General features: G+C 46.0%; 2 protein-coding genes across 2 annotated transcripts; one reads left to right on the forward strand and one right to left on the reverse strand.

Moving 5' to 3' along the window:
• The first annotated feature begins 2,686 nt into the window (after positions 1-2,686).
• NDUFC2 (NADH:ubiquinone oxidoreductase subunit C2) lies at positions 2,687-12,876 on the forward strand. Its single transcript, XM_003910464.3, has 3 exons — positions 2,687-3,322; positions 9,611-9,754; positions 12,694-12,876. The coding sequence occupies exons 1-3, from the start codon at positions 3,157-3,159 to the stop codon at positions 12,741-12,743; spliced, it is 360 nt and encodes a 119-aa protein (XP_003910513.1). The 5' UTR covers positions 2,687-3,156; the 3' UTR covers positions 12,744-12,876.
• A 1,472-nt stretch (positions 12,877-14,348) lies between these two features.
• Positions 14,349-19,448, reverse strand: THRSP (thyroid hormone responsive). Its single transcript, XM_003910467.5, has 2 exons — positions 18,489-19,448; positions 14,349-15,037 (listed from the first exon to the last, which is right to left on the reverse strand). Exon 1 carries the CDS (start codon positions 19,060-19,062, stop codon positions 18,508-18,510), a length of 555 nt encoding a protein of 184 aa, XP_003910516.2. The 5' UTR covers positions 19,063-19,448; the 3' UTR covers positions 14,349-15,037; positions 18,489-18,507.
• Positions 19,449-21,238: the final 1,790 nt, after the last annotated feature.

Genomic DNA, 21,238 nt, shown 5'->3' on the forward strand with positions numbered 1-21,238 from the left:
TAAGGGTAGCCGCCAAACAGGCCATGAACTGGGCTGGGTTTTTGTCTTTACCTTGGGTAGTTTCTTTAAGTTTGTCATAAATAACAGATTTGTATGCTGTCTTCTTAAGCCCTTCAACTAGGCAGGAAATCATGTAATCTCACCTAGCTATAACTGAGGAACCTGCCTGATAGTGCCATTGGGGATCTTCTTGGGGAACCACTCTAATGCCTTCCTGGAGGCCTGGCTCATAATGCCAGCGGGTGTCTGTGTGGGACTGGGCCAGAGAAAAAACTCTTTCCCTTTCATCTGGGGAGAGGGTAGAAATTAGAATGACATTTAAGTCACTCCAGGTTAAATTGTAAGACTGGATTAAATACTGGAATTCATGTATATATTTGGTGGTGGTCTGATGAGAAGGAGCCTAAGTGTTCATTAATTTGGGAAAGATCTGATAGAGAAAATTGAACATGCACTCTGACGATGCCCTCAGCTCCAGCCACCTCTTGAAGAGGAAATTATTGGGCAGATGGGGGAGTATTTGCCGCAGAACAAAACTGTAAGCCTGACCGGATGTGGGGAAGGGAGATGACAGAAGGGTTGTAGGGTGGGGAAGTGGAGGCTGAGGAAGAGTTGGAGCCTGATTCAGCCTGGCAGGGAGCGACCTGAGGAGGAGCAGTCTGGGGAGGAGGGGAGAAGTCAGATGGGTCGGTAGAAAAGGAATATTCAAAAGACTCACCGGTGCTTGGGATTGGGACTGAAGGGACTGGTGGGAGGGAAAGAAGGAAGATTTGGGATGAGTCGCACTGGGAACAGAGATTAGGGAGGGAATGAAGTGTGAAAAATGCCCGGATGTAGGGCACCTCAGACCATTTGCCCATTTTATGACAAAAATTATCTAGATCTTGTAGGATGGAGAAATCAAAAGTGCTCTTTTCTGGCCATTTAGAGCCATTATCAAGTTTGTATTGGGGCCAAGCGGTGTTGCAGAAGAAAATAAGATGCTTAGGTTTTAGGTCAGGTGAGAGTTGAAGAGGTTTTAAGTTTTTAAGAACACAGGCTAAGGGGGAAGAAGAAGGAATGGAGGGCAGAAGGTTGCCCATAGTAAAAAGGTAAGTTTAAAGAAAAGAGATAGAGACATGGGGGGAGGGGGTGCGGTACCTGCCACCCAGGGGAAGTGGTACTTGCCACCAAGGTGGAAGATCAAGGCAGGCATCCCCGCAGTGATAGAACACCTCTGAAATGTGGGTGAATAATCAGGCAGGCGTTCCTGCAGTGATTAAACACAAGGGAAGACTGTCTTCCAGAGTCCATGAGCAGCGCCGAAGTTTTGGGTCCACAGATAAAACGTGTCTCCTCTGTCTCTACCAGAAAGGGAACTGAAATTAAGGGAAAGGAGAGATTGAAGGGTGGCACCGAAATTGAAAGGAGAAAGATGTTGAGGGATAGCGAGAGAGGTTGGAGAAGAGAGTAGAAAGAGGCCACTTACCAGATTTAAAATTGATGAGATGTTCCTTGGGCTGATCTGAGGACTTGAGGTAGTAGGCAGATCCTCCTCACAGAGCAAAAAGTGGGAGGACAGGGGATTGATCTCCCAAGGGAGGTCCCCTGATCCAAGTCACAGCACCAAATGTCAAGTGCATCCATGTGAAGAGACCACCAACAGGCTTTGTGGGAGCAACAAGGTTGTTTATTCACTTGGGCGCAAGTGGGCTGAGTCCAAAAAGAGAATCAATGAAGAGAGATGGGGAAGGGGTTGCTTTGTAGGATTTGGGTAGGTAAAGGAAAATTACAGTAAAAGGAGGTTATCTACTGTTAGCAGAGGAGGGGGTCACAAGGTACATGGTGGGGAAATCATAAGACTTATTATCCAGAAGAAGAATGTCACAATGACTATTGATCAGTTAAGGTAGGGCAGGGACAAGTCACAATGGTGGAATGGTGTAATGTTGGTTAATCAGTTAAGGCCGGAACTGGCTGTTTTACTTCTTTTGTGGGTTTTTGGCTGCTCCAGACTTCTTGGCTCCCGCAGGCCATCTGAACGCATATGTGCAAATCACAGGGGTTACAATGGCTGAGCTTCGTTCGGCTCAGAGGCCTGACAGCAGAGACTGGAAAATTGCTTAACAGAATTGTAAATTCCTTCTTTCATTTCTCAAACCTTTTTTTTTTTTTCTTTTTTTTTTTGAGATGTAGTATTGCTCTGTCCCCCAGGCTGGAGTGCAGTGGCTGATCTCGGCTCACTGCAAGCTCCGCCTCCCGGGTTCACACCATTCTCCTGCCTCAGCCTCCCGAGTAGCTGGGACTACAGGCATCTGCCACCACGCCCAGCTAATTTTTTGTATTTTTCATAGAGATGGGGTTTCACCATGTTGGCCAAGCTGGTCTTGAACTCCTGACCTTCAGGTGATCCACCAGCCTCCACCTTCCAAAGTGATGGGATTACAGGCCTGAGTGACGGCACCTGGCCTCATTACTCAAACCTTTAGGGAACACCTCCTCACTCAGCCATGTGCAAGGACGTGAAGACCCAGAGGTGAAACATTTTAGGGTGCTGCCTCCAAACCTGAATTTCAAGAAAAGACTACAACGATCCAGTCCTGGGCTTCTCTAAATTCTTTTGTTGCTGACCAGACCTTAATTTTAGCCTCTGGAGGATGTGTCTATGCGAATGAACGGCTGAAAACTCAGAAAACGAAAACTAGCTTTTATGGAATTTCAAGTAATTACGTTGTTCAAAACTATGCATCATGCTCGTTTGTGGGCATTGGGTGAAAAGATAAATCTTTCCAGAAAGGGCAGGGGAGGGAGAGGCAATTCTGGGTGCGGAAGTTGGCAGAAAAGAAAATCAGTGTCTCCTAGACTTCGCCCAGTTTGGCTCGTTTGGGGTACTCCTCCACCACGCGTTACCAGGCCCGTGAAACCCACTCCCACCAGAGAATTAGCGCGGGCGGACGAGTGAATTGACACCTAGCAGTCCGGAACTTTGCGTGCGGGGTTCCGGCAGCAGCACGCATCGGGAAGCTTTTGGGCGCTGCACCGCACTGCGCCGTGGCCTTGAGTCCGGCGCGCAGAGGAGGAGGAGAAAGCTGACTCCTTAGTTCCGGGTAGTGGTCGTGGTGGTTTTCTTTGTAGTTCGTGGTCTGAGACCAGGCCTCGAGTGGGAACGGCGTCACCATGGTCCCACGGCGGAACCCAGAGCCCTTACGGTTTCTGCCGGATGAGTCCCGGAGCCTGCCCCCGCCCAAGCTGACCGACCCGCGGCTTCTCTACATCGGCTTCTTGGGATACTGCGCTGGCCTGACTGATAACTTCATCCGGCGGAGGCCGGTCCTGTCGGCTGGTGAGTGCTGCGCGGTCGGGATCGGCTGGGAGGAGAGGGGGTCGCAGGGCTGCAGACCTGCCCCGCCGTAGGCCCTCCTGAGGTGCTCTGTTTTTCCGTGCCTTGTTGCCTAGCTGACCCCAGCTCGCCTTCCCGGGCCGTCCGCGCCCAGTTAGCTCTTTAGAATCGAGCAGAGCCAGTGTGTCATTTGGCACTTGAAGAAATTGAGGTGCAGTGAAGCCCGAACTGAGTCTGTGAAGGACCCGGGACTACTCTTCTCAGTTCGTGTTGTACTGTGTGCACAAATGAGCCGTGACTCCATGCCACGCGCTACTCACACTATGGGCATTATTGATAGCATGTAGGCCTTAAAACACTTTATTAGGGATGTATTATTCACAACGAGGAAACCGAGCCTAACAGGTTAAACAGCAGCTTGCCCAAGGTCATATGGCTATTACGTAGCAGAGCTTTTTTTTTTTTTTTTTTTTTTTTTGACCTCTGAATGGATATGGGACACCGGTGCTTCTCAAACTTAATGTGCATACGAATAGCATAGGTGTCTTGTTAAAATCGGATTCTAGACTGGGCGCGTTGGCTCACACCTGTAATCCCAGCGCCTTGGGAGGCCGTGGCGGGCGGATCGCTTGAGCTCAGGAACTGTATACCAGTCTCCGCAACAGGGCCAAAGCCGGTCTCTACAAAAAACTAAAAAAGTTAGCCGGGCGTGGTGGTGCACGCCTGTGGTCCCAGGCTGAGGGAGGCTGAGGCAGGAGGGTCGTTTGAGCCTGGAAGGCAGAGGTTGCAGTAACCCGAGATTGCTCCATTGCACCCCAGCCTGGGCAACAAAGTGAGACCCTGTCTCAAAAAAAAAATGCGGATTCTGATTCATGAGGTCTGGGGAGGAACTTGATGTTACCAACAAGTGCTCAAATACTGCTGCTGCTGGTCTGAGGACCACAGTTTGAACCAGTGTGCTGTAATCCCATCAGAGACACTGACTATTCTGATAATAACCACCACAGTAGCTTTGCTAAGCTCTATGGATTTCCAGAGGGAAAAGAGGAGAGGAACTTTGGAAGAGGGGCCTTTGAAGTTAACTTTGATTATCGGGCAGGACTGAGAGACAGACAGCTTTCTAGGCCCATGGGGCTAGTGGGAGCCAATGAGGGCAAGGACCTCTGAATGGAGGGTGTTTAATGATTGAGTGAGTGTTCAGGTTTAGGGTGATAAAACTACAAGGGAGATTTTAGCAGAGCTTGGCAATTTATTTTCTAGCCAGCCAGGAACTTTGTAAGCTTTTGAGAGCTGCAGGGGTGCAGTGATGAGCTCTGTATTTTAAAAAGTCATCTTTGTCAGCAATGTGAGGCGTTGATTGGAACCAAGAAGCACAATCAGGAAAAAAGCTCAGGCAATGGTTCAGGCAATTAGGAGTCACCACACTTATACATCTTTTGCCTTCTTACAGCTGTATGTCATGCCTGAAGGTCAGCTCCCAGCCCATCAAATCCCAGCATTTCCAGTGCTCAAACAGTATTGAAATCCTATCTCCCTTGGACATGACTCCTCACTTCAGAAAGGAGTGATCTTTGTCCATTTATGCCTCTGAGGACTCGAGGCTTTCCCTTTTCATCACCACTTCACACTTGCCCAAGACTGTCACTTGGTGTAATGAAAAGAGCTCCACTTTGGAACTAAACAGACTTGCTCACCAGGCACAGGCACAGTGGTTCACACCTGTAATCTCAGTACTTTGGGAGACCAAGGCAGGAAGATCTCTTGAGGCCAGGAGTTCAAGACCAGCCTGGGCAACATAGTGAGACCCTGTCTCTACAAAAAATGTAAGAAATTAGCTAGGCATGGTGATGTGCACTTGTAGTCCCAGGTACTCAGGAAGCTAAGGGAGGAGAATCACTTGAGCCCAGGAAGTTGAGGCTGCAGCAAGCCATGATTGCACCACTGCACTACAGTCTGGGCAACAAAGTTGAGACCTTGTCTCCAATAAATAAATAAATAAACAGACTTGCTCTACTGCTTTCCAGCTGTGTCAGTTTGGGCAAGTTACATGGTCAGGTCGATCAGAGCCGAAGTTTCCTCATCTATAAAATAAGAATAATTAATTTTTGCATATTTGTTGTGAGAATTGAGTGAGATTCTATAGGTAAAATGTCTGACATGTAAAAGGTGCTGGACAGAGTTCCCCTTCCTTAGCTCTTGTTATGCAAACAGTTTACCATACATTTGTAATTTGTTCATTTACTGAACCCCCTTTTTTTTTTTTTGAGACAGGATCTCACTTGTCACCCAGGGTAGAGGGCAGTGGTGCAATCATGGGTCACTGCAGCCTCGACCTCTGGGCTCAGGCGATCCTCCTATCTTAGCCTTCTGAGTAGCTGGGACTACAGGTGCATACCACCAGGCCTGGCCAATTTTTAAATTTTTTGTAGAGATGGGGTCTTGACATCTTGGCCAGTCTGGTCTCGAACTTCTGGCTTCAAGTGATCCTGCCACCTCGGCCTCCCAGAGTGCTGGGGTTATAGGTGTGAGCTACTGTGCCTGGCCTTACTGAACTGTTTCTCTGTTATGTGCCCTATGGAGCTCCTAGTGAAATCAGGGAGACAAACAAACAGTCTGTTGCTGATCTTGGTATGATAGATACATGTTTTGATAGAGGTGGGTGAGCAGAAAGCACTTTAGGAGCACAAAGGAGATACAGATGGGAGGGAGAATGCTGTAGAGGAAGTAAAGGTTGACTGAAATGTGACATATGCACCACTTAATCTCATTGTTGTTAGTTGAGCAGTTTGTGCCTTTCTGGGAGACAGAAGAGTACAGCAGTTAAGAGCATATGCTTTGGAGGTGACACCACCTCCACCCCACTAGTCATTTGATTCTGGGGAAGTTCCCTATCTCAGGACTACATGAGATAATGAATATAAACTGTGTAGCCCAGGAGTAGGGATCAGACTTCCTGAGCTCCCAGAGCTTCCCTAAATTGCTTTGGAAGATTTAGATCCTAGGACTTTATTGAAATGGTTGTCCTCAGCAGCATTTACTGAATGCATATTGTGTTTATCTAGGTCAGTGTCTGGTATCTATAGTAGGTGTTCAATAAGTATTGAGTGAGGCCAGGTGTGGTGGCTCATGCCTGTAATCCCAGTACTTCGGGAGGCTGAGGCAGGTGGATCACCTGAGGTCAAGAGTTCAAGACCAGCCTGACCAATATGGTGAAACCCCAAAATTAGCCAGGCGTGTTGGCACATGCCAGTAATCCCAGCTACTCGGGAGGCTGAGGCTGGAGAATTGCTTGAACCTGGGAGGCGGAGATTGCAGTGAGCCGAGATTGCGCCATTGCACTCCAGCCTGGGCGACAGACTGAGACTCTGTCTTTAAAAAAAAAAAAAAAAAGGTAGTATTGAGTGAATAACTATATGTAGATTACAAGGAATATAAAACATGGTCCCAATCCTCCAAAGGTTTACAGACCAGATGGCCATATCCATTAAAAAGACAAATTGTGGTACAAGTTTGTGCATATAGGATGAAGGTGTATATCACATAAATGTTGTTTCTAAGAGAGTTGGAGGTGTGGTGAAAGAGATATGGTAGATTTTCAAAGCCCTGGAGAGTACCTGGCATTCTGTGAGTAATGGGATATTCTGGCTGGACACTGTGGCTCACACCTGTAATCCCAACACTTTGGAAAGCTGAGATGGGAGTATTGCTTGGTTTCAAGACCAGCCTGGGCAACATAGGAAAACTTTGTCTCTACAAAAGAAAATTTTTTAAGCTATCTGGACATGGTGGCATGCACCTGTGATCCCAGCTACTTGGGAGGCTGAAGTAAGAGGATCACTGGAGCCTGGGAGGTTGAGGCTGCAGTGAGTGTGATCATGCCTCTGTATTCCAGCCTAAGTGACAGAGCAAGATTCTGTCTCATAATAATGAATATGTCTCATAATAATGAATTTCTATCAATGAAATAAAATTGTGTAGCTCTTTTTCAAATTAGCAGGAAATGTTAAGAAGAATTTTTTAAGAATAAGACTTTAAAAATAAGTTGTACATATTTTGGGGGTACATGTGATATTTTGATACATGCATACAATGTGTAATGTTGAAACTGGGGCAAACGGGCCATCCATCACCCCAAACATTCACCCCTTCTTTATGTTGGGAACATTCAAATTCCTCTCCTCCAGCAATTTTGAACTATACTACAAATTATTGTTAACTGTAGTCACCCTACTGTACTATCAATAAATAGAATTTTTTTATAAGTTTTTCTCATCATCTGTTTTTTTAAACTTAACCTTCTTGCTGGTTACCACTTAATGTGCCCTAAATTTAGAGTTAGTTGGTATTCTAAGTATAGCCCACAGAATTAAATATTTATTGATCTCTAGTTTAATATATCAGTAATTTATGATGTTCTGCAAAGAGCACAATAGCTGCTGGGGTTAGACTCACCGAGTAAAGAATGGGAAGATGATTGTAGACGGGGTGTGCAGGTAGTGAGAGGTAGACCACTCAGAGAGAATGAGGAGAGAGGTTAGGAAAACGGGGCCTTGGGAAGAGGCCAAGCCATGCCTTTAGGGCTGGGGTGCTGACATCATCATCTCAAACACTTATGGAGTTTTTCTGTGAGGAACATGGGTCAGCGTAGAGAGAGTCTGGTTCTGTGTGTCTCTGCAGTCCAGTGGCACATGGGAGAACATGCACTCTTTGGTTTGCTATATGGCGGGTAGCCCATTAGGGAGAGCAGTGGCTGTTTGGGGTAAGAGAGAGTGCTCTGCCCAGTTCTAGAACATAGGAATATTTTTCATTTTTATTGTTTTATACATTTTCCAAAATACTTTTACATGCATATGTCTTGTTTTATATGCTGCTACTATGAGAAAGATAGGATAGGCCTTTTTTTTTTTTTTGAGACAGTCTCATTCTGTCACTCAGGCTAGAGTTCAGTGGTGCCATCTTGGCTCACTGCATTCTCCACCTCCCAGGTTCAAGCGATTCTCCAGCCTCAGCCTCCTGAGTAGCTGGAACTACAGGTGTGCGCTACCACGCCCGGCTAATTTTTGTATTTTTAGTAGAGATGGGGTTTCACTGTGTTGGCCAGTCTGGTCTTGAACTCCTGACCTCAGGTGATCCACCCACCTCGGCCTCCCAAAGTGCTGGGATTACAGGTGTGAGCCACCACGCCCAGCCAGGGTAGGTCTTGCCTGTGTTTTAGAGGTAGTAAATTGAATTACCCAAGGCTGTTCATTCATTTATTAAATAAATATTAAGTGCTATATGCTAAAATATACATTACATGTAATATTTTAGATTCGCTAACCTTTAAAGAAGTGATAATGTGGGCTGAGTGGGGTGGCTCATTCCTGTAATCCCAACAGTTTGGGAGGCCGAGGCAGGGGGATCGCTTGAGCCTAGGAGTTCAAGACCAGTCTGGGAAACATAGCAAGACCCCTCTTAAAAAAAATGGGCATGGTCGTTCACGCTTTTGGTCCCAGCTACTTGGGAAGCTGAGGTGAGAGGATTGCTTGAGCCTAGGAGGTTGAGGCTGCAGTAAGGTGTGACTGTGCGACTGCACTCCAGCCTGGGCAACAGAGCTAGACCTTGTCAAGGATCAAGGCTGTTTGTTCAGAATACCTTTTTTTGTTTGTTTGTTTTTGTTTTTTGAGACAGAGCTTCACTCTGTCCCCCAGGCTGGAGTGCAGTGGTGCGATCTCGGCTCACTGCAACCTCTGCCTCCCGGGTTCTAACGATTCTCCTGCTTCAGCCACCTGAGTAGTTGGGATTACAGGCGCCTACCACCCCGTCTGGCTGATTTTTGTATTTTTAGTAGAGATAGGGTTTCACCATGTGAACTGGTCTTGAACTCCTGACCTCAGGCGATCCACCTGCCTCAGCCTCCCAAAGTGTTGGGATTACAGGCATGAGCCACCGAGCCCAGCGCTTTTTTTATTTTTATTTTTTTAATAAATGCCATAACAGGCTGGGCACTTTGTCGACCAGGCTGGAGTGCGGTGGCGCAATCTCAGCTCACTGCAACCTCTGCCTCCCAGGTTCCAATGATTCTCCTGCCTCAGCCTCCCAAGTAGCTGGGACTACAGGCACCCGCCACCACCCCTAGCCAAATTTTGTATTTTTAATAGAGACAGGGTTTCACCATGTTGGCCAGGCTGGTCTCGAACTCCTGACCTCAGGTGATCCACCTGTCTCGGCCTCCCAAAGTGCTGGGATTACAGGTGTGAATACATATTGACTAATTTTTGCTTTCTTTGGGATTTGTCATTTGAATTTCAGGTTTGCATCGCCACCTTCTATATATTACGGCCTTTTATTTTGTTGGATATTATCTTGTAAAACGTGAAGACTACACGTATGCTGTGAGGGACCGTGAAATGTTTGGATATATGAAATTACATCCAGAGGATTTTTCTGAAAAAGGTATTTCAAGTTAATTTTAGAGAATCTGTGTTTACTGTATTATTATTTTCCCTGGTTAATCTTATCCATGTCTATGGCTTTAGGTACCTTCTAAATTCTGTTGACTCCCACATCTTAGTCTATAGACCAAAATTCTCTTGAATTAATATATCCAGTTTTTGCCTGACTACCTGTCTCCTTTGGACAGCAAACAAAACTCATGTCCCCTCTGCCTTCCCAAACCACCTGCTCCTCTCTGTCCTGCTTCAGGGAATGGCACTACTGTCCACCTGGACACTCAAGCCAGAAGCCTCAGAATTATCAAGTCTTTCTCTTTCACTTCCCATTAATCATCAAGTCTTATCAGTTCTACTTCCTAAATATTTCTCAACTTTGAACTCTCCTCTCCCTGGTTCAGGCCTTGATAATCTCTTGCTCAGACTGTTGCACTTGCCTGTTAACTCACCACTTGCTTTCGTCTTATTTCCAGTGACAGCAAATCTGATCACATCTGTTTAAAATAGTTTTCCGGCTGGGCGCAGAGGCTCACGCCTGTAATCCTAGCACTTTGGGAGGCCGAGGGGGGCGGATCACCTGCGGTCAGGAACTTGAGACCAGCCTGGCCAACATGGTGAAACCCCGTCTCTACTAGAAATACAAAAAGTAGCCAGCCATGATGGCGCGTGCCTGTAATCTCAGCTACTTGGGAAGCTGAGGCAGGAGAATTGCTTGAACCCGGGAGGCGGAGGTTTCAGTGAGCCAAGATCGCTCCATTGCACTCCAGCCTGGGTGTCACAGCGAGACTCTGTCTCAAAAAATAAAATAAAATTAAAATAAAATAAGTCATCTATTGCCCAGTGGATAAAATCCAGACTCCTTAGGATGGCTCATTTCCTCCAGCTTAGCTAATTGCGTGTCCTCTGGTAGAAACACTTTACCCACATTCTTATCTACTATATGATATACACGTCTGTGTTCTTCATGGATTGTAGCTTTGTCTTTGTTTCCCAGCCTCTCGCATAGAGCCTACACATAGCAGGCACTTATGCATAATAGTGGATATGAACCATATGGAACACTTCCTCATTCCTCATCACTCATCATTTGCCTGGTGAAATGCTTTGTCCTGAGCCTGCCCTATATTGCTTTATACATGTTGTACCTTCTTCCTGCTATGTTATTCTTCCTCTTGCCCCTGTTTCCACCCCATCCACCTAGCAAATTTCTGCTTTCATTATCTCAGTGAAGCTTTCACCGAGCTACAGTCAGGCGTTCCCTCAGTGTGCTCTATCTCTATTCTGCTATGAATCTATTAATAGTTGTAATATAACTTTTCTCACCTGTGTTTTACACACATACAACACATGTGCACATATATGAGTCTCTGTAGGCTGGGAGTTTAACTTACTAGGACAGGTTTTTTTTTTTTGTCTCCCCAGGGGTTTGGCACACATGACCTTATTAAATGTGTAAATGAATGAGTATAGAAAAAATTTGAACTTGTAAACATATAAATAGATTTTCCCCAGTCTCAGCAACATAGTGAGACCTCATCTCCACAGAAAATTTAAAAATTAGCTGGGTGTGGCGGCACATGCGTATAGTCCCAGCTACTTGGGAGGCTGAGGCAGGAGGATTACTTGAGCCTGGGAGGTCAAGGTGCTGTGAGCTGTGATCACACCACTGCATTCCAGCCTAGGTGACAGAGTGAGATCCTGTCTCAAAAAAAAAAAAAAAAAAAAAAGATTTTCCTGTTAATGTAAATGTGTGATATAAAACATTTAAATTTCATTAGACTGATCTCTAAGATCTTATTTAGCTCTAAAATTTTATTACTCTTTAATTTTCCCACAGCCTTCAGTCACATATATATTTATGGTGGATCAGAAAGATACAGCTTCTTTTTTTGCCAAAGAAGAGCTTAAAGACTAGCACAAAGCATGAATAGTGGATGTATCGGGAATGCATTATACTCAGAACCATCAAATGTTAGAGCTGGAAGTCATCTTGGCTATATTGATTACTAGGAGTGACGCCCAGTGACTGAGCAGTCTTCAGTCCCAGACCTCTGGCTCTTTGCTTAGACATAGTTCCATGAGTTCACTGTGTCTGCAGGAGTGTGTATAGCTGCAGGGCTCATTCTGTTTCTGAGCTGCAGATTACTGGCAGTTGTGCCAAGAGCCTCATGCATGGACAGTGGGAGCCCGGAGAGCTTGACCACATTGGCTGCTGGCCTCTCCTAGCTGACCTGTGCCCTTCTGTGTTTATTTCTTCCTTCACCTCTTCAGTCAGGTTATTCCTGGCAGCACCTTGTCCCTCTTGGCAGCCATTTGGTTGTCATCACAGATTCCTCCAAAATTATTCTTCATTCAATGAAAGAAAATCTTTCAGTGATTACCAAGCCATAGTCGTGGACAAGAAAATAGGGAAATTCTTAGGGGTTTGTCTTAGTCCATTTGGCCTACTATAACAAAATGCCTTAAACTGGGTAATTAAAAAAAAATTTTTTTAACTTGGTTTTTCTTACCACCTGTATAATTGCAGAATAGACTGGGTAATATATAAATAATAGAAATTCATTGCTTGCAATTCTGGAGGCTGGGAAGTCCAAGATCAGGGTACCAGCACAGTTGGTGTCTGCTAAGGGCCCACTCTGTGCTTCATAGATGATGCCATCTTGCTGTGTCCTCACATGGTAGAAGAGGCAAACAAGGTCCCCTAAGCTGATCCCACTCATAAGGACAGAGCCTTTGTGACCTAATCACCTCCCAAAGTCCTAACCTCGTAATATCATCATCTTAGGGGTTACATTTCAACTTACGAACTTCGGGCGGGCATGAACATTCAGACCACATCAGGATTTCAATCAGTAAGATTACTGAGTGTTAATTTTCCTTTAGGAAATACAATTTTTAAAACATATTTTTAAAATAAATCTTTTATGATCTTTCCTTTTATAGAGAAGAAAACATATGCTGAAATTTTTGAAAAATTCCATCCAATACGTTAAAGTCTTCAAAATACATGCTCCAGTTTCACTGATACCTGCTGTTTCTGAATTTGATGGAACATGTTTCTAATGACAGTTGAAGCTTATGCTTATCTGTATGTTGACACCTTGTAATTAAAATAGTTACCATGAATATTCTGACTCTTTTTATTGTTGTAAGAAAAATAATTCATCAGAGAATGGTCAGTTTCCATTCACTCATCTGAAAGATTTTAAAATGAGGTTCAATTCTAGTTTAGAGTTAGCAGACTACAGCCTATGGGCCAAATCTGGCCCACTGCCAATAAAGTCTTATTGGAACACAGCCATGCTCATTTGTTTACATGTTGTTTGTGGCGACTGCCATGCTACAAGAGCAGAATTGAGTAGTTGCGATAGAGACCTATGGCCTGCAAAGCCTAATTAATATGTGGCCCTTTCAGAAAAGGTTTGCCTGTCCCATCCTAGTGCAAAGTGAATTTAGAGTGAGCCAGATTATGGAGGATTCTGTGACTCTTGCCAAATAGTTTTGACTTCATCCTGTAGGTATTTAAATTATACAGTCAGGTTTGTATTTCTGAGCTCTGTCGATAATGATATAGAAGGTGGTTTAGAAGGAGGAGACTCCAGACAAGGAAAACAGAAGTCTTACGCTGCAAAGGGGTCTTTGCTCTTAGGTGGATTATCCTGGAGAAAGTGGACTCAGGAGCTAATACTGTCTACAGTGGAGCTTGGTGCAATTAGAAGCAAAAGACTGTACCTAACTGGAATGAGGTTACTTTTTATGGCTTATCAAATGCTTATCCTGGCCTGATGCTGTGGCTCATGGCTAGAATCCCAGCACTTTGAGAGGCTGAGGCAGGGTAGATTGCTTGAGCCCAGGAGTTTGAGACCAACCTGGGCAACATGGCAAAACACTGTCTCTACATAAAATACAAAAATTAGCCGGGCATGGTGGCACGTGCCTGTAGTCCCCGCTACTCATGAGGCTGAAATGGGAGGATCTGTTGAGCCCTGGAGTTCGAGGATGCAGTTAACTGTGATTGTGTCACAGTTAACTGCAGCCTGGGTGACAAAGGAGACCCTGTCAAAAAAAAAAAAAAGTACTTGTCTCAAAAGTTTTTGTTTCCTAGCTTAGAATTTATAATCAGATTAGGTTTGGGAGATAAAGTATATGTGATTTTTTTTTTTTTTTTGAGACAGTCTTGCTCTGTCATCAGGCTGGAGTGCAGTGGTGCGATCTCAGCTCACTGCAACCTCCACCTCCTGGGTTCAAGCAGTTCTCCTGCCTTAGCCTCCTGAGTAGCTGGGACTACAGGTGCATGCCACCACGCCCAGTTGATTTTTATATTTTCAGTAGAGACAGGATTTCACCATGTTGACCAGGATGGTCTCGATCTCTTGACCTTGTGATCCACCTGCCTCGGCCTCCCAAAGTGCTGGGATTACAGGCGTGAGCCACCACGCCTGGCCTATATGTGATTTCAAATTAGGTAGCCTTATAAATATAAGTAGGTGGTTTCTGGGCAAAATCAAATGAATTCCGTCTTTATTTTCTTGAGTACCACTTGTAAAAACTGAAATTAGGTTGGAGAAAGTGCTTTAGAAATAATAAAGATGTACAAATACAAGGTTTTGGTTTTTTTAATTACTTCTGCAATAAATACGTTTATAGTTCACTTGTTGTTGGCCTCATCAGTGGTCGCCAAGTAAAAGAGGGTGAACCACTCATCCCAAGAGACTCTGTCTGCTACCTCTTAGCTCTGGAGGGTAAAAAGCAAGGACCAGAGCAAATACATAGGAGAGAGAGGGAGAAAAAAATATCAGGCTATTTTAATAGCCCTCACATGCCAAGTGCTTTTGATTCATCATGTTTAGTTTTCATCAGCTTGTGAGGTACATAATATTATCCCCATTTTATAGATGAGGGAATTTAGGCTCCAATGGAGTAAATAACTTGCATAAGTACACACACTGAATGACTGCCATGAGGAGGGATGTGAATTTTGGTCACATGCCAACACCTACACTCTTCCCACCATACCACACAGGACACGTAACTGTCTAGTCCCTCCTGGTCACCTCCCCAAGCTGGTAAGAGGAGCGAGGGGAGCAGTAAACAATAGCAACAGACATTCTAAAGGTGAGCCAGTGACTGGAATCCAGGAATTGGTGCTCAGGAGTTAGAGAAGTATCTGGGAGAAGTGAGCCGCCTTCACTTCTGGCTGCAGGTCTAGGCCTTTCTGCTCTCATCATTGGCTGGTGAACTGCTCCGCCTGCCTCATCAGAGTCTGCCTTTTATCATGTGAAGGGACCTGTGGAGTGAAGAAGTTTTTAAAAGGCCAAGTGAGTATCAATTTAAACAACTAAAATACTGTCACATGCCCATTGAAGCAGGAATTAAAATGAAAAAACTCAATGCTGATGTTGCTGATGGAAAACTGGCAGTGCCTCAGCATTGTAAGGAGAATCCTGGGTTGTCAGAGCAGGAATAACTCATTTGATTTCTCTGCTATATTTTACTAACAGGGAAACTAAGATGCAGAAAGGTAAGATAAGTTGTCTAGGGCCAGGCTTGGTGACTCACGCCTGTAATCCCAGCACTTTGGGAGGCCAAGGTGGGTGGATCACTTGAGGTCAGGAATTCGAGACCAGTCTGGCCAACATGGTGAAACCCCATCTCTACTAAAAGTACAAAAATCAGCCGGGCGTGGTGGTGTGAGCCTGTAATCCCAGTTCCTCGGGAGGTTGAGGCAGGAGACTTGCTTGAATCTGGGAGGCAGAGGTTGTAGTGAGCCAAGATCGCACCACCGCACTCCAGCCTGGACAATAAGAGCAAGACTCCATCTCAAAAAAAAAAAAAAAAAAAAAAAAGGAGGTTGGGCACGGTGGCTCACGCCTGTAATCTCAGCATTTTGGGAAGCCGAGTGTGGAGGATCACAAGGTCAGGAGATTGAGACCATCTTGGCCAACATGATGAAACCCCATCTCTACTAAAAATACAAAAAATTAGCTGGGCATGGTGGCGCGCGCCTATAGTCCCAACTACTTGAGAGACTGAGGCAGGAGAATTGCTTGAACCCGGGAGGTGGAGGTTTCAGTGAGCCGAGATCGCGCCACTGCACTCCAGCCTGGCGATGGAGTGAGACTCCATCTCAAAAATAAAAGTTGTCTAGGATAATACAGAAGTCAATGGAAGAGCCAGAACAAGAGCCCAGATTTTTAACTGTTGCTATACCATATTGCCTCTGAATGAAAATCAGGTTAGGGTGTGTTGAAATGTTATGGTGTAGAGTTGCTGCTCTGGCCTTTGAAGCTATTTAGTGAGTCAGAGTGTGGTTTCTACCCATTCTGCCATGCCCAGTTCCCACTTTGAGCCCACTCTGCAAAAGTCTAAGGCTCTAAGGAACACCACTGTAGAGGAAAATAATTAGACTAATTAGGCCAGGGTTCATATCTTGGCTCTGTCATTTACTGAGTAATGTTGGACTCATTTTACTTCTCAGGCCTCTGGTTTTTTCATCTGCAAAAGGGAATGATAGGCTGGGCGCGGTGGCTCATGCCTGCAATCCCAGCACTTTGGGAGGCCGAGGCAGGTGGATCACAAGGTCAGGAGTTCGAGACCAGCCTGGCCAACATGGTGAAACCCTGTCTCTACTAAAGATAAAAAAAAAAATTAGCCGGGTGTGGTGGCACACGCCTGTAATCCCAGCTACTTGGGAGGCTGAGGAAAATCTCTTGAACCTGGGAGGCAGAGGTGGCAGTGAGCTAGGATGGCACCATTACACTCCAACCTGGATGACAGGGTGAGACTCCATCTCAAAAAAAAAAAAAAAGGGAATGATAATTCCATTAGATAATGGATTACACTCCAACCTGGATGACAGGGTGAGACTCCATCTCAAAAAAAAAAAAAAGGGAATGATAATTCCATTAGATAATGGATATGCAAAGTGATCTTAAAATTATTCAAATGCCAGTCATTAGTTTTACTACCACTGTTATTGTTCAGTGAAGAAGCTGAAACCCAGAGAAATGAAGTAGCTTGCCCAAGGCCCCACAGCTCATTAGTGATAGAATCAGAACGTGAACCCAGAGCTGTTGACACAGCCCAGTCTAATTCAAGAACCTCTGTGAGGCAACTCGGGGAGCCTCCAGGGGAGAGGGAAGAAGGGCTGAGGTTGACAGTTTGGGTTTGAAATGGGAGAAGGAAAAATGGCTGAGAAAATGCCTGGAGCAGAGATCTCCATAGGCTCTGTGTTTGGGGGTCCGCATTTATTCCCCATAATTACAGAGCAGCCTTCACACAGATTATGAAGATAACACAATATGGCAGACAGTGGGTATGAGGAAAGAACACTCAGCTCAAAGTTGAGGCCGGTCTTACTTTTGTCTCTTTACTGTGTGACTTTGGTGAGTCACTTCACCTCTCTGGCTTCAATTCCCTTACTAGTAAAGTGGGGATGAGAATCTTTTCCTGCATAGCTGCATCAGATGGTTTTGAGATTGCAATGGACACGGATGTTGTTTACAACTAATGAGACCAGTTGGTGGGAGCAGGGCTGGCAGGTGGCACAGAATCAAAACTGGCAGCTACTGTGGTCCAATTTCTATTAATACTAGTCTTGATCCATGAGTGAACTAGTGATGACCATGCTAGGGACCCTTCCCACCTCCTACCCTCTGCCACCACCTGCTTGTCTAGCTTGCTGCTCATCCACACTCACCACCCCAGCCCCTCTGTGCATAGACATGTAGGCTCAGACTGGAACACATAATCACATGTACATACAACAGGGCTTCCCAACAGGCATGTCTGTACACTCCGGTTTGCCTGGAATGGATTAGAGTGCCATGACAGTGGTCCCTCGGCTTCCCATTTGGTGGGTTCCAACCTGGGATGGTCAGAGTACCCCCAGCCTGTTGTAGGAGTACTGCAAGCAGCCTCACCTATGTATCCCCGTGTGCCATATAATTTTCCATGTTCTGTGACTTGAAAAAATGTGGGGAACACTGTCACACACACGGAATTCACAATGTTCACTTAAGTCAATATGCATGCCTTAGGTAAGTTTCTTCTTTCTTTCTTTCTTTCTTTTTTTTTTGTTTTTTGAGATGGAGTCTCCCTCTGTCGCCCAGGCTGGAGTGCAGTGGCACAATCTCGACTGACTGCAACCTCCGCCTCCCGGGTTCACACCATTCTCCTACCTCAGCCTCCCGAGTAGCTGGGACTACAGGTGCCTGCCACCACGCCCAGTTAATTTTTGTATTTTTAGTAGAGACGGGGTTTCACCACATTGGCCAGGCTGGTCTCGAACTCCTGACCTCAGGCAATCCACCGCCTTGGCCTCCCAAAGTGCTGGGATTTGGCGTGAGCCACCGCGCCCGGCCCCTCTTTAATCAAATTCTTAACAAAGTCAATGATGAGAACACACTCATTCAATTCACACATTTACAAGTATTCACATACAAAAAAATGCACACGTGCACAAACATATGTATGTGCATATGAGATATGCCCTTACAGGCCACTTTTCCTTCTATTTCCATATCACTTCATTGCAGTTGCCAATTTGAGGTCAGAAGGATAGTAACGCAGGCCTAGTCTTAGGCCCTCCTAGGTTGTGGTCCCAATACCCTGACGCAAGAGTGGCACTGTCTGAGAGCCAGGCTGTTCCTCTCCCACTGGGTTGCACCACTGCCCCCTCTCCTCTCCTGGAATGTCCCTTGGTAGACTCTGACACCCACCAGCATGGCCACCATTACCTTCCCTAGTGTCCAAGGTCTACCAAACTTGTCCCGTCATTTCCTGGTATTTCCTTGTCACCTCCTGGGCTTTCTTGGTGAGGTGCATAAGGATGTGATGGAGGCTGGAGAAGTGCAGGTGGAACTGGGCTTCCAGTTCCAGCTCTCCTGAGGCACTCTCGTCCTTGACTTCCTCTGTCTCTGCGGTTCCATTCTCAGCCTCCTCAGCTTCGCCGCCTGCCACCTTGGCCTGCCACTCCTCCCGCGGCAGCAGCCCATGTTCCACATCCACACAGATGGCCTTGAGCATGGTGAAGTAGGTGTAGAGATCAGGGGCCTCAGCCTGGGCCCGGCCCTCATGCCCACTCAGCTGCACGTCCCGCAGAAGGCTGGGGATCATCACCACCTGCTCCATGTTGTGCACCTCGGCCGAATACCGGTCCATGACGGTCAGCAGGCAGTTCTTGGGGTAACGCTTGGTTAGCACCTGCATGGTTGCTTCCTCTGACACACTGAACCCAGCAGACTGCCCCGCACTATTTCTAGGCTCTCGGCAGATTGACAGGATGCCAATGCTCAGCTGTTGGGTCAACATAGCCCTGTTTTGGGCCAATCCCAGGGCTCAGGCTCCAGCATCTGTATCAGGTGATCCATCTGCCCAGAGACAGGTCTGCCAGCCTTCTGCGTGTCATCCCAGCTCTGCATGACTGCCCCAGCAAGAACCCGACACTTCCTCTGTCAGCTTGCTGAGCCAGTTGGAAGGAAGCTTTTCCCTTTGGCAACTCGTACACTGGACCTCAGGGCAATAAATAATTCTTTCAGGTCACTGGAGACCAAGCTGTCTCTTTGCTGCTTAGGGGAGCCTTCCAATGCACAGTTCACTCCTTCAGCCCAGGGTGACTGCATTGTGAAATGGAGAGGATTTGAAGTGAAACAGCTTGATGTGGGGCAAGGAATATTGAGGTTGGAGTCAGAAACCCAGTTCTGCAATTTCCTAGCTGAGATTTTTTTGTTTTTTGCTGGCTAATATTTATTGAGCACCTACTGCACATCAGGGTCTGCACTGAGCTTTCTTGTGAGTGATCTCATTTAATCTTCACCACAACCCTCATAAATGTTTTATTTATTTAATTTTTGTAGAGGTGAGGTCTTGCTTGTTGCCCAGTCTGGTTTTGAACTCCTGGGATCAAGCAATCCTCCCACCTCAGCCTCCCAAAGTGCTGGAATTGCAGGTATGAACCACCAGTATTCCTGTTTTGCCAATGAGGAAATTTAGGTGAAGACAGCTAAAGTAACTTGCTCAAGGTTCCACTGGGACTGGGATTCCAGCCCAGGATCACCTCTACCCACCTCCAGGCAGTGCTCTGGACTGACATGAGGTTACATAGTCATACAAGTTAACCAGATCCATATCCTCTGTAAATTTGAGGTGGTATTGTGAGAATTGAATAAGACAAACCCATAAAAATGCTTTGTATCAGTCCAGACAAGTGGCTGGGATCAAAAGAGGAAAAAAATGCTTTGTAAACCACAAAGCCCAATCCTCAGATGTATTATCTATGCAGATTCTAGATTATTGCTAAGGCTTCTCCCAAATCTAACCAGTCATTCCACAAGCTACAATGCTTCCACTTTATTATTGACCTTTCCTTGGACCAGCAGTCTTGGAAGATAATAATCTTCTGCATGGTCATATTGTCATAGTTTACAAACTGCATTTGCTATATATATTTTTTATTAGATATTTAAGAAAATGAAGGCCTGGGGAAAGGCCCAAAACTGCACAAGTTAGTGGCAGAGTCAAGTGGAGAATAAGACCTGAGTTCTGGCTCAGGTACCTGCCCCCTCCACTGCCTCCGGTGAAATCTGCTGAATGGTGATACCTCCCATGCCTGCAGAAGAGGAGAGAGGAGGAGGGAGCACAGGAGGGGATGTGGGGCTGAACAGGGCCTCAGTGTTGTCTCACCTAAGCCACCCTCACCTCCACCCTAGGGCAGGAGCCCTCTCTGTACCCTCCCAACTGACGATCATTCACTCCTCTGCTCCCTCCCACTACAGCCAGAGCTGTGAAAAAGCTTATCTTTAGATTGAACAAAATTCCACCTCCCAGCCCGGCATGGTGGCTCATGCCTGTAATCCCATGAGCCAGTAATTTGGAAGGTTGAGGCAGGAGGATCATTTGAGCCCAGTAGTTTGAGACCAGCGTGAACAACATATGAGACCCTATCTCTACAAAAAATTAATTTAAAAAAATTAGCTGGGTGTGATGCCACATATCTGAGGTCTCAGCTACTCAAGTGGCTGAGGTGGGAGGTGGGAGGATTGCTTGAACCCGGGAGGTTAAGGCTGCAGTGAACTGTGATGGCGCCACTGCACTCTGGCCTGGGTGACAGATCAAGATCCTGTCTCAAAAAAAAAAAAGAAAAGAAAAAGAAAAAATATTCTACTTCCCTATAACCCCTCCGCCTTAAATTGTAATATTTACCCCACCCAGAGTTACTGGCCTTAACTACACTTATGTTGGCACAGCACAGTGGTGTGCAAAGTCCCATCCTTCAACTCAGTTCCCACAGGGGCCCTGAGACAGAAAAACATAAGTATCATGAGATAAAACTGAGACAAAACTGAGACTCAGAAAAGGAGAGATACTTGCCCAAGGTCTCATAGCTCGGACATGACAGGAATAGGCGTGCCCTAGCTCCGTGAGACCTGAGAGGAAAGCAGTGATCATCCCTCTCGTCAAGTCCCCTTGGCAGGCTGGCTGCGCATAG

Source organism: Papio anubis, chromosome 12, assembly GCF_008728515.1.
Source record: "Papio anubis isolate 15944 chromosome 12, Panubis1.0, whole genome shotgun sequence".
Classification (NCBI taxonomy): domain Eukaryota; kingdom Metazoa; phylum Chordata; class Mammalia; order Primates; family Cercopithecidae; genus Papio; species Papio anubis.

Excerpts from the sequence above, each read along its gene's own strand:
- THRSP (XM_003910467.5), bottom strand. The coding sequence starts at position 19,062 with ATGTTGACCCAACAGCTGAGCATTGGCATCCTGTCAATCTGCCGAGAG.
- NDUFC2 (XM_003910464.3), top strand. The coding sequence starts at position 3,157 with ATGGTCCCACGGCGGAACCCAGAGCCCTTACGGTTTCTGCCGGATGAG. Across the intron at positions 3,323-9,610 it reads GAGGCCGGTCCTGTCGGCTG|GTTTGCATCGCCACCTTCTA; the intron begins GTGAGTGCTGCG and ends TTTGAATTTCAG. Across the intron at positions 9,755-12,693 it reads AGAGGATTTTTCTGAAAAAG|AGAAGAAAACATATGCTGAA; the intron begins GTATTTCAAGTT and ends TTCCTTTTATAG.